The 14,209-nt window shown below is 41.6% G+C and overlaps 1 protein-coding gene across 5 annotated transcripts in view; it reads left to right on the forward strand.

Annotated features, from left to right (window-relative positions):
- PRSS12 (serine protease 12) overlaps positions 1-14,209 on the forward strand; it is a 164,596-nt gene that overhangs the window by 123,955 nt on the left and 26,432 nt on the right. For all 5 annotated transcript variants that reach the window (XM_083174465.1, XM_083174466.1, XM_083174464.1 and 2 more), the window contains 2 exons: positions 11,096-11,171; positions 13,584-13,706. In XM_083174465.1, coding sequence (XP_083030591.1) covers positions 11,096-11,171; positions 13,584-13,706 — 199 coding nt within the window. The remainder of the gene's footprint in view (positions 1-11,095; positions 11,172-13,583; positions 13,707-14,209) is intronic.

A 14,209-nucleotide genomic window follows, 5' to 3' on the forward strand; every position in this document is an offset into this window, starting at 1 on the left:
TATAGAAAACATATGCTCACAAAATCTTATAATAGTATAGGTCATCTCAGGTACTGCTTGGGGTTTTCCTTCTCTCTCTTTCTCTCTCTCTCTCTCTCCTCTTGTTTTGCTATTTCCTGCTCTCTCTACAGTACTCCTTCCACCCTGTTTATCCTCATCTTTTGATTCTCTCTCATCTATCTATATAATGGGGGAAATTTACTAAAGGAAATTTGTAAAAAAATAGGTGTATTTGTATCCAGAAATACACTTATTTTTGACATTTACTATCCCGAAAATTGAGTCGTATTGATAGCACATCAATACGACTACGAATTGCCATATTTTTGGGATAGTAAATGTCAATAATAAGTGTATTTCTGGATACAAATACACCTATTTTTTTTACAAATTTCCTTTAGTAAATTTCCCCCAATAAGTTGAAGAGTGTGTGTGTGCGTGTGTGTGTGTGCGTTTCTGTTGCATTGCGGGCACACCCTGGCACTCAGAGCCGCCAAATTTGGCAACAAGGTACCTCTGGACCTGGTGGTGTGCACCTCGAAGCCGTTTTTGGGAAATTTTACTTAGAAATGTAAAAAACACCAAGGTTCAATTTGCCTTAATTAATGCTATGGAAAAAAGATTGACGATCTGGGAAACCGAAGACAAAGGAACAACACCACACATGAGTTCATTGCTGTAATTTAGTATGAATGCAAACACATTCTAGCATTCTGGTGAAGACTTTCAACAATTGGGAATAATTGGGAAAAAACATAGACCACACATCACACACACACACACGTACAAATTGTACACACACACACCCACACAGTACACCATATACGCACACACAGCACACTACACACACACATATACTGTATACGTAGCACACCACACACACTTACACATTTGACCGATACACACACATACATAACACACCATAAGCAGTACAACACACACCCATATACACTACAACAAAAACAGTACAACACACACAAACACACAGAACACACACCTATACCCCTTTTACACCAAAAAAATGGATCCGACATGGCATTTGGAACACGGATCCAAGCCAAGTCGGATCCGGGATTTGCACGGTTTACACTGTGGTGCCTACCTGCAGTGTAGACGAAGGTGGCACTTGAAGATGACATAATCTCCAAGCTCTGGGACCGCAATCACCCCTGCCAGGACCGCCGATCATCGCCCTGGGGGCAAGCCCAGCACCAACACACCACACCACATTACACACACCCACATACACTACAACACACACAAAAACAGTACAATGCACACAAACACACAACAATAAATGCATCATAGGCGCTAAATCTCAGGAGTGGATGTGGAATTCATCAACACACAAGCTATCAAGTCAGGAGTGGTGCCTTTAAAACAACAACACCACACCTGATTTTATTGCTGGGATTGAGTATCAATCCAAACACATTCTAACATTATGGTGGACGTTTTAATAAATTACAATCTTGAGCCATAAATGTAGCATAAGACAACATTTGACAGCAATTTTGAAAAAAAAAAAAAAAAAGGTTGTCCCGGGCAACGCCGGGCGGGTCAGCTAGTTTATTTAATAAGCACTAGATTTTGCTATGTAGATTATCCTTAGCATTACCCATTTTCTATTCATCTTTACTATTGTACTTATTGGTCTGTCCTTGCTATTTTTCTGTACATTGTGTTTTTTTCTTTCTGCATGTACTGTAACAACCAGTACATACTTTAGTGCGTTTTCCATTTCGGCTATTTATTTATTTATGTACAGTTTCTTATATAACAGACAGACTTGGAGGTAAGAGGGCCCTGCTGCAAGCTTACAATCAGTGGCGTAACAATAGCCGCGCAGACCGCGCAGTGGCGGGCAGTGGCAAACGCAGGATTTTCAGAAGGGGGTTTCCAGAGGGGCGGAGCAAAGCACGGAGATGGACACTTAGGTGACCCAGTATATGCTGGGTCAGTTAAAGTATTATAGATAGACCAAATGTATATAAATAATAAAAAAATGTATTGGAGCCCCTGCCGATACTCCAGCGGTAGGGGTGGGGGAAGTTTTGATGTACCGCGGGTGGTAGGGGGTATTATATCAACCACTCAGCATGTAGGGCCTGGATCAGTAATTTCCACTAATTACCCCTTTACTGCACAGATGGTGGGAGATGGGGTGGGAGAAGGGGGCATTGGGCTGAATGAAGGGGCCCTGATACATAACTTCAAGGGTGGTAGAGAGTGGGCTTATTATTCATAATTTTCTGGTGGGAGGACAGCTTGCTTGACTGCAGATATCTCCAGTTCCCAGAAATAGATTTCTCTCATCTGTCGTCGGAGCCCGGGACCCGCAGAAGATTTTTCTGTGGTCCCTTCTCCTCTATCCCCTCCTGGCTTCTGCTTCTAATCTAAATGGACAATCACAAAATGTCCGCCCCCATACAGCAGAACACTGTCTGCTGTATGGGGGTGCACATTTTGTGATGGTCCTTTTTATTATACGCTGGAGCCAGGACGGAGCGGACAGGGGATCCGGGACCACAGACAAATCTTCTGCGGGTCCCGGGCTCTGACCACAGGTGAGATCCCGGCAGCGGCAAGACATCTTTAATGTGCAGACGGCGGGGGGGGGGGGGGGGGTGGGGGGGGGTGGGGTGTGTGTGTGTGTGTGTGTGTGATGGGGTTTGGGGAAACACAAGGACAGGCATCAGTAATAAAATAGCAGTCCACCAAGTTACAAGTCCAGAATAAAAGCTATATAATACATAAGTGCCTCAGAGGGTTATGTGTGTGTGTTACTTATATGATAGGCTTGCCTGAAGAAGTGAGTTTTCAGGGAACAATTGAAAGTTTGGAGGCTAGCGGAGAATCTTATTGTGCGTGGAAGGGCATTCCATAGGATGGGAGCAGCCCGATGAAAGTCAGCTATAATGTTATACATTTTTGGTTGCAAATTATGCAGTGTTAGAATTTGAAAGGGGAAGCTACGGGGGTAAGTAAATCCATATAATCAAGGCAAGAACAGCCCAAGTGGAAGACTATGTACAGTATAAACTATAGAATTTAATGCATGAAATATACATATATTTGTAAGTTTTGAAGGTTTACATTACTGGCCAGCCTGAGGTTAGGTCCATCTGATCATAAGTAAAAAGTTAACAAAAATAAATAATTGGAAAAGAAAAAGAACATTCACTGCATAAAGACATAATCACTAATATTTACTGATAGTTGCCACATGTGAATCAGGACAGATTTCATAGGACAAATAGCAACATAAAATATTGTGTTGGCCTTTTGTGCTGCACAGGAATATAGGAGCAGTGCCTATATATAGCACAGCAAAGTATTATAAATGTGACTTCTATTTTTGATGATGGAAAAAGTACCTTTAGTACATTTCTCAAGTCTCAAGCAAATGGAACTATTGTTATTAAAAAAAATGGCTCTGTATTTCTCCCTATAAGAAGCCACAGGCAAATGAGTGCACTGTGTCTAGAGGAAGGTCAGAAACTTCATTTACTTTGACGTCCTCCTTAGTCACAGTCACAGCTGTTTTGCTGAGTCCTGTGGTGTGAAGAAACAAGTAGGTGCGTTATTAACAGCCTCAGTTGGAGACAAGTAGGCAACTGCCAAGAGACAGTACCAATTAAGAGTTGGGGGGATGCTATGGGTGCTGTTGCTAGGCGACGCTCATATTTTCCTAGGATAAATGAAGTTTTGCAGATCATAGATTTCTGCAAACAATAGACAGCTTTGGACAGAACAATCCATTCACTTCACAGCATAAATAATTATCAGACATCACAATTTCATGGTTAGCCCTTATTACATGCAGGAAATTGGAGAAACCAGTTAATCTGGCATGGAAAAGGTTTATATGCCAATACTAATATAATATAGTATTGAAGTCATTCTTATTCAGCAACAGTTTTTATCCTTTTGCCATTTACACTTTCAAATAACGCAGTTACACAATTAATATTTTCATTATGACTGGAACTAATTTTGTAGGCATAATCCTGTACATTTTAAAAGACGAGAGAACATAAAATGTTATTTAATACAGTGAAATGAATACTGCCGGTATAACTCCCCTCTCTGTCTGCCCTTTTCCAGTTCCCTGCAGATCTAGAATGAATGACCTCTGCTGGAAAACTTTTTCCAGTTTAGAACCTTACTACAACCACTCCCCACAACTCTGGATATAGGAAAATAAAAATAGATATGAAATAATCTTTATTTAGGTGTTTGACATCACATTCAGCCAGCAGCAGTCTGAAATCTCCGTGCTTGATACATGGATTATACTATTTTATTTTACATTGCATGCTGTATTTATTTAATGTGTAACCATGGATGCTTCACTAAAGATTCATAGGACAATAAACAAGCTATGATATTTATTAAGGTATAGTTCTCATAAACATCGAAAAGTAATGATTTTAACAGTATTTTTGAAGATCCTTGAGTAGACCCCCACTAATCCACTATGCAGTGTGGTGTAATGGGAGCGTACAAAAAACTTTGATTTGCAGCCACGATTTAACTGTCAGAGCTGGTGTCTCTATTCGAGAGAACCCGTAAAAGAAAATTGCAGGTTTGAGGATTTAACAGTGATAAAATGAATGTACAATATATAGTATGAACTTTGTTCTGTGTAGAGGCACACTTGACTCTAACAATATTCACACTGCAGTGTAACCGTGTCTTCACATGATTAATCTATACTGTTGGGTGACCCTTCTGTTTTCTGCTCTGTCTTTGGCTATCTTCTTGCATTCATTCCCCTCCCCATGTAATACTACTTATTGGCAAATACTTGCATTTGCTAGGTGTCGACCTAATGACTGTAGTCCTAAATCGGGTCAACAATACGATTGTAGCTAGACAAAGCACTGTTTTCCACACAATCATAGACACACCCATCCCCATGTACTGTGGGGGTAAAGTTGTTAAGGTGACTGCCAGGTGGCTTTGCCAATGTAACTTACTGATGGAACTATTAATTTATGTACATTGTGCTTCAGCACCAGCCGGGCAGCCTAAAGCCAAAGTCTCCTTCACGTACCACAAGCATTAGATAATAGATGGCAGTTGTTACATGCACATGGGCAGCATGAATGGCGAGTCCCTGAGCGCCCATACACGTGTGTTTATCAGCATTACAAGGGGAGCTACATGTGCATTAGCCTAGGGTACCTGGAACATTTTATCAGGCCCTGATTGCTACAGTGATTTCTCATTTCCTATAAACACAACCTTATCTTTCTGTCCCTGAGCAGGATGTACTAAGGTAAAAATGCGCTAAAATCCCCATTTTCGGGGGTTTTACCACATTTTCAAATGTATTAAGACCAAGCTAATGCATTTTCGCCGGCCAGTGTATCACCACCTTTGGGTGGTGATACGGGTGTGGATCGTATTGTTGACCCAATTTAGGACTACAGTCATTAGGTTGACACCGTTGGGTCGACAGGCAGCAGGTCGAAAGTGTTCTAGGTCAACATGGGAGAAGGTCAACAGGTGTCTAGGTTGACATGGGACAAAGTCAACATGGGTTTAGGTCAACAAATGCGTTAGGTCAACATGGGTTAGGTTGACAGGTCGCAAGGTCGACATGGTTTTTTCACTGTTTTTTTACCCGAATGTCGACACAGTCAACCGCAGCCCCTTGCATTGCTTGCTTCGCTCGCAATGCTTCGGGCATGGTACCTCTCTGCGTTCGGCACACTATTTTATTCTCCCTTTATTTCATGTCCTACTAGTGAATAGTAGGGCATGAAATACCGCCTGTCGGCACATGTCGGCTCAAAAAACTGTGAAAAAACCCATGTTGACCTTGCAACCTGTCGACCTAACCCATATCGACCTAATGCATTTTTTTCGAGCTAAAACCATGTAGACATTATCCCATGTCGACCTAGACACCTGTCGACCTTCATCCATGTCGGCCTAGAACCCTGTTGACCTTGTTGTCTGTCGACCCAACGGTGTCGACCTAATGACTGTCGACCTATGTCCGGTCGACAATACGACGGTATCCCCGTGATACCCTATAGAAGCCTATTGGCTTCTTATCGCAGCCCGTTGCAACCCACCAACCCCCACCGCAGATGCTGACCCCCTGCCCCCTTGCTCACCTTCCTACAGGAAGCCTGAACCAGGAAGGTAAACTCCTCCTCCCCCTAGTAACACAGCTGGAGGTCCTTCCGGCTCCAGGGGGGAGGAGGAGGCATTGGGGACAACCTGCTTAGGCTTCCGGCCATGGGGGGAGTGAGGAGAGCCCAGGGAGACCCCCCTCCCATGCACACCACATAACAGGTATCCGTCACCGCATTGCAATGCTAATTGCTTATGTTTGTACATATGCGATAGCATCGCTGCGGTATAATACATCCCACCCTCTGTCCATACACAGTTTGGATCTGCCTCACCTTCCTGACTTACGCATTGAATTGGTTTCATTAACCAGTTAAAAACAAGTAAGCAATTAACCCATTTAACATTAGTTCAGCTGGGGGATTATGCTAAGTTGGTGTCTATGCTCACTGAGAGCTGCCTGATTCATAGGGCCTGATTCAGACCTGAATGCTAGGCTGCAAATCTTTAGAGCCCAGTGATCGGGTAAATGCGGGCTCCCCCAAAGTGACTCCCCGACGCCTTTGCATGGCTGCCAATGCGTTTTCAGCTGTGCACATAGGGGGAAAACCATTCAGAATCACTCACCATCAAATGTATTTCCCCCTGTTGCAAACACCAAGAAAGTCTAGACTTACTCGGTGCTGCGATGGCCCTGGGGAGATGGAGGTCACTGCTGACGTGAGTGGCCCTCCCAACGTCCGGGTGCTGCCTGCATTTTCAGGGCACTCCCAGAAACCACTGGGTTGCTGCTCCCACAAACGGCCGCCTGCTGTCAATCATCTTGCAAATGACCAGTGATGGCATGCCATCTCTGGCTTTGTTCACAGGGGACCATACACATGCGCATTGGGTACTGTGTACATGCATTTGCTGCCCTGCGAATAGGTCTGAAACAGGCCCATAGTGTCCATTACCAGATTGGGACTCAGACTCAACATGTGATACTGGGTTAGGTTATTTGCTGCTTCTACAGCCTTGTGGATATTCCAGCCTTATTGGGGTTTTATGACTTAATTTTACAATAATCTGATCAATGTTGGATGACCCGGGGGGGTAGAAGGATGCGATGAAACAGTTCACACTAAATTGTCTCGTAGCTCCACCCCTGCTTTACAATGCCTGTATTCTAAGTAGTGTAGAGTGGGGGCAGGGCTGCAATGACATGATCAATCCTGATACAAGTTTTGCTGACCTGGTTGCCAACTGCCAGATGGGTCAGCCAGAAAGGAGGTCCTATGTATGAAAGAGGAATACAAGGTGACAACACTTATTTCACTGCCACAAATATAATAATAATAATAATAATAGTAGTAGTAGTAGTAGTAGTAATAATAGTAGTAGTAGTAGTAGTAGTAGTAGTAGTAGTAATAGTAGTAGTAGTAGTAGTAATACAGGTTGAGTATCCCTTATCCAAATATCCGTTATACAAATTATTCCAAACACCATACATTCCAGAAAGTGAAAAAAAAAAAAAATTCTTGCTAAAAGCTCTACTGGGGACATCTGTAACTGGCACTACTGGGACATCTGTAACTGGCACTACTGGGGACAAGATATGTAGCTGCCACTAAATATGTGCAAGAAAATGATTGCTTGGCATTCAAATTCAGTATCTGAGATTGTACACAAACTTTGTTTCATGTTTTGAAACCTTGTTCTATGCACAAATAAAAATCTATGTGTGTTTTTCATGTGTTTGATGTGTTTGTACAACATAAATGCAAGATACCTCAAGATACATCATTGAAATATAAAAATATTCTGAAATATGGAATAATCCGCTCCCGAGCATTTTGGATTAGGGATACACAATCTGTAATAATAATGATAATAATTAAAGATACATCTTTTCAGGAGATTTTATTCCTGTGCTATTGTCAGAAACCAAAATGCCAGGACATCCCCAACTGTTGGTAGAGTAGATAAATGTCCCCCAAAAATCTTTCCAACCAATATCAAGAATTCTAACCCCGAAATCCAAATATTATTAATGTTTTGCTGTTTTTGCTACTTCTGCAATTTTAATAAGACACTTAAATGGTAATGGTGTTTTATTGTCCATAAAAGAGCACACTTTGTAAGGGGGGGGGTCAAGAAGTTTGTAAATGAAACACCCCAGGAGCATTATTAAATTGTGTATTTTGTTTCCCGTTTGAAATAGTTTATTAAAGTCTATGCAGTAATGGATGCAGAGAATATCATAGCAATTTTAACTAGACCAGCAGGTTTTCTACTTTATTTGGTAATTACATACACAGACGTCTCTCTCTACAGATGGAAAGTACTATTAAAATGAATAATACAAGACTGTTGAGAACAGGTTTGTTTGTACACTGGGTATTATTACAGAACCAAAATAGAGATGGGAAGAATGAGTGCGTTGCTGAAAAAAAAAATCTTTTACACCACATGCAGCAAATTGCCAACATGGGCCTAATCTCGCCATTATAATAAAACAGCAGTCCTACAGTATGCTTTTAATTATGAATTTTATTGTGTACTCATATTTACATGTACTGTAAATATCTGTTAAAGAAATGTCTGGATAAAGCTGAATATGAGGAATCTACCATTTACATTTTAGTTGGGAAAATAGTGGGAGTGAGATGAGCAGATAAAAGGGAAAAAGAGAAGTAATTTGCAATTCTTATGTTCAATTTAAGAGGGTAATTGAGGAGGAGGTGCAGAATTGCTGAGTGCTTTGTAGAGTAATGTTATAATATTTTACTGTATCCAGTGCATTTAAGGCATCTAATGTAGAAACAGTCATACAGTACTTGTAGAGGATTAAAGGTCTCAACCTGTTACGTATCCTGCAGATTAACTCTCTCTGTCAGTGGTAAACCACAGAGCAGGGTATTACAATAGTCTAGACAGGATATAGTTAGTGCATGGACAATTGTTTTACTTTTTTTTATGCATGAGAAAGGGATGGCTGGCCCCTAAGTAGCAAGCTTGGGGAGCTGCAGGAATTGGAATATGTTATATCGTTCAAGGGAAAAGAGGAACATAATCAATTTCATAATTTTTTTTGTATAGTGATGTCTAAAGTCCCATACACACTGGATGATTTTGAGCTGAAAGCCGCTCAAACTTGGTGTTTTGAGCGGCTTTCAGCTGAAAGCCACCCAGTGTGTACGGCCCGGCGGTGAGCGGTGATGCGCGCTCCTGCATCATCGCCGGGAAAGCCGTTCATCTGTTTGTATTACCAGCAGATGAGCGGCTTTGTGGATGGCTTTGCATATCGCTGTGCTATGGAAAGCCGTCCACCCCCTGCTGACAGCGCCGGGCAGGGGGAAAGCCATGCAGTTTGCATATACTGAGCGGCTTTCCCCCCAGCGATGACAGCATTCATTGCTGTCCATACACGCTGAGCATAATCACCTAGTGTGTATGGACCTTTAGGAGCAAGAGAACATAACAGAGGTGATTGCTTAATGCAGGCAGAGACATGAGCCATTAGAGCCAGGATTGCCTACCCTCCCAGAATTGCCAGGAGGGTCCTGGATATTGGGATCCCCCTCCCGGGCCCCTAGAAAGAGAGGTAAGTCTCCTGGAATGCTGGCAGTCTACCACAAAAGTGTGTGTGTGTGGTCCGTGGAACCAAATTGCATGAAATGCGTCATTGTAGCCCCATCCACCATTGTGCAATACCTGAAATACTGGCATTGCAAGGTTGGGTGCATGGCCACATTGACACGATCCATAGCTCCGCCCCCTCCCTTTTCCATCCCGTCAGCGGCCCCGTCCCCTGCCTTACAGAACTGGCTGCCGTTCCTGGAGAGGGCAGCCAGAAAGAAGGCAACCATGCATTAGAGCACAGAGATCCCGAGCATAGCAGATATCAGGGTCATCATTTAGAGAAATATGAGGTCTTCCAGGATAGTGCAAAATCCTTCCACAGACTTGGGCTGCATAGGCATAGAGCATTTCAATGTTTGATAAATAGAACCCTATTTCACTCATTCAGTGTTTCACTTCTAGAGATGTAAATCATTGAAAACCAATGGTAAGGGCAGTAGAGAGCCTGGTCGGACCTGATTACTTTTCAGGGAAGTGACCTAATTGCAGGAGGTGTGGCCATGCACCCTTCACCCTTAGAATAACAGAACAAATAGTACTTTAAGCAGCTCCCTGGCCACACTACAGCCCAGCACACAGCAGCATGTATCAGCCAATCAACTCCTAACTTTCACTTTCCAAACACACATTTAGGGGCTTTTGGCTTTTTGTGTGCCAAGTAAATTTGTCAAAATTGGGGTGACAATTGCCAAGCAAACATTTTTATTCATCATAATGACCTGTGATGTTTCTCTTATGTAGGAAATATAAGGTGTTTTTTTTTAAATGATATAACAAAAGTGTGCACCATTGGCATTTTTAGCCTATCGCTCATGTCTCCCTGTATTGTTCCTTTGTACGGCGCTGCGAAACACTTGTGGCGCCTTATAAATAAAATTATAATAATAATAGAGATGTTGACACTCAAAGGGTTCAAATGCAAAAAATACATATAAATAAACAAATAAATAGCCATTTATAGAATTAGCTGTATATTCATATAAAATTATATACATTTTTGTTTTGAATTCATGACAATTTGTTGTAGACAGTTAAGACTTATATTACATTGTATGTGTTAACTATCCGTATCATGTCCAAGCAATACTGGCACTGTAGGGTTTTGCCGTGGGGAAGCTGAGAAAACATGAATGGATGCCATGGTTCTCGGCTTACATGAATGTGATTATAAGCATGAACTGTCAGCTCTTTCCATAACCTTATACTCCTTGGAGTTTCTAATGGGGATTTCCTCATCTTAAAGTGATCTTTACACATGTTTCTATGCAGTATGTCATTCTATTTGAATATGTTTTAGTTATTAATTATCCTGATTTTGAAATGAATATATGAAACCAGACATATGTATTCTATATGATTAATACTTATGCTTCATTCATAGAATCATCCCTTGTTTGTGGCTTGCGGTTAGTAAATCGGCGCCCTAAACGTATTATTGGTGGCAGAAATTCCTTACGGTAAGTAAATTTGTAGATCAACTCAAGGATTTACTTCTGTGATGTAGACATACTGTAGCACCATTGTGTTTTATTTCCCTAATAATATACAAAGAACAGGCAAATATTTTACTGTAGTGAGTCCTTTGTGGGCAAAATGGACAAATTACACTAACATGCGCCTCACTGCATGTTCAATAGCACAATAATACCCAACTAATAGCAAATTACAAAATTGTTTACGTGAATTTCGCTTGAATTGTGGAATTGTCTTTTGGTCTATTGTCCTTTATGTAGTGTAGCATACTGTAGCATGCTGTAAACATAACATCTTATAATGACGTTTAGAGATCTATTTATTAAGCCATGGCAGCGCGCGAAACGGGCCAGTCTACACTGCTATGACCTGCTGCCACTACTTCATTTTAATTAAAACTCAGAGTACTGTACTGAGTCAAAATTCCACAATTTTTAACAAACCAATTTTTTGTAGAAGGGCTACAATTCTTAATGTTCAGGTGGAGAGATGACATAGCATTGACGTTGTGCGGCAGCTGTTGCCAGCAGAAACGGGAGTTCCAGTGCATCCTAAGAAAACTCCAGATTGTGTTACAGGGTGCCATTCCATGCACCCTGCAAGTCAGATGCACTTGACATGGGGTAGTGATAGTGGCACCCCCTGGGTACTGCACCATGGGCAGTGTCACAACTTGAAAACCAATATTTATGGCCCTGGTATGTCAGAGGAGACCTACTCTGCACAGAATTGTCTCTTAGGGCCTTATTCTAGTTCACTCTTTCTGACAAATTACTTCTTAGATAGACAAAACCATGTGCACTGCAGGTGGGGTGATGTTACTTGTGCAGAGAGAGTTGGATTTGGGTGGGGTTTTACTTCAAAGTGAGATATATATTGCAGTGGTTAAATAAAGCAGCCAGTATTTACCCTGCACAGAAACAAAATAACTCACCCAAATCTAATTCTCTCTGCACATTTTACATCTGCCCCCCTGCAGTGCACATGGTTTTGTCCATCTAAGAAGGATTTTGTCAGAAAGAGTGAACTAGAATAAGTCCCTTAGTCACAGTAGTGCTCCTTATACATATTACACCACACAGTCATGTCCCTTATACAAAATACACCATGCAGTAGTATCCCTTAAACACATTACAACACACCGTACAGCCCATTTATACACATTACACTGCACAGTAGAGCCACTTATACTGTACTGCCACCTTCACATTATCCTTCCCCTGATGCTTACCTTTGTTGTGGCCAGCAGCAGCAGCCAGCCACACAATGGTTCCTTTGCCCGGCGGAATTCCCTTTGGAGAGACTTCATGTCATCACTCCCAGACAGGCGATGAGGAGAAAGGGGGGCAGAGCACATGTGGGCTGCATCTCTGGTGCTACCTACTGTCATGTATATTAGCAGCGGTGCATCCAGGAAAGAAAAGGAGCAAAGTGCACCACACCTGTTATACATTACAGTGGGTGGCACTGCAGCAAGGCATATAGGTGGACAAACAGGTGGATGTGGCTGGTGCACCCACAGGGCAAATCCGCTGTGTACTGAGCACCATCCGTATCCCCCTAGAAATGGCCCTGATGACTTCTGCCAGTGACACTCTGCATTACTGATGACCGATGATTGCACTATTTCCATCCAGTAAACACAAATGTTTTTGCTGATTAGCAAATGTGCCCCATAATAATTCAGCCATGCTGTATAAGTACAGGTACAACTAAGAAGTCAAATACAGAGTATGTTGTATTGGTCAATGGAATAGAACCATTGAATAACTTTGTAAAGTAATTCCATGATGTAATAAAATAACAATTTCAAAGATGGTGGATAATTTTTAGAGCAAAGGTATGTAGACGTTCTTATATTGTGACAAGACTACATTTTTAGGCATATACTTACAGTATATGTATGTTGGCACAATAAATGTCAACAATCGGCATATTGACAATATGATTTGCCGTATACTTTGACCACACGCTGACCCTACACCTAACCTTAAAAATGTCTGGAGACTTTCACAATGTGGACATTCTAAATGTTGACTTCATAACTCCATACCCCGGCCCTTAACCCCATCCACTCCAAGCACCCATTATATTCCATGTGCATCATAGGCAGGGGCATGCACCCATTCACTCTTGCTTTATTCTACATATAGAATAGAAACATAACTTAATAAAACAAGCTTATACTCTAACATTCTCATTACTATAGGGAGCATTGCAGTGGGCCTAAATCAGGGATTAGAGATCCTCTAGGGAAGTATACACCTCTATACAACTGCACATATTTCTCACCTGTCTCCAAACTGTTGATTATATACAATCTTACCCACAGTCTGATCTTCCAGGACAGTATTTTCATCTAGTTTAATGAGATACCATTATTTCTTTCCACATAGAGGCGGTTGGCCCTGGCAGGTAGCTCTGCGGCTGAAATCTTCTCACAGTGACGGAAGGCTGTTATGTGGAGCTACTCTCATCAGCAGCTGCTGGGTGCTCACCGCTGCTCATTGCTTTAAGAGGTATGTTGACAAAAGGAAAATAGATCTGTGCAGCAATATTCACGACATAACTACACTGAAGGGAAGCAACACAGTCCAATAAATGTGTAGCGGTTCCCATTCACTCATTTCTATTATTGAAAAATGCACTTTATAGCTGTGCAATATAAGTTATTGTGGAAGGGAACATCCAAGAATCCCCAGGAAAACACAAAGTTTTCTGCTAATAAATAATTAAAAGTAATACAAAAGGGTTTACTTTACGTACAGCATGTACTATACCATTCACTGAAGTCCATGAGTGCAAGAAAACTACAAATTACACTACAAAGGTTATTTAAGAATAAGTCACTATTATTATTGTTATAATTATTATTGCAACCTCGTCTGATTCAGGCCCATGGTGCATTATTGGAAGTAGAATACAGAATGTATCATTCAGATGGTGCAAACTTATTTATTTATTATTCCTTATTTATAAGGCACCAAAAGGGATCGGCAGCACTCGATTATAGAGTACATAA

Source organism: Crinia signifera, chromosome 1 (genome assembly GCF_055691185.1).
Source record: "Crinia signifera chromosome 1, ASM5569118v1, whole genome shotgun sequence".
In the NCBI taxonomy this organism is placed as follows: domain Eukaryota; kingdom Metazoa; phylum Chordata; class Amphibia; order Anura; family Myobatrachidae; genus Crinia; species Crinia signifera.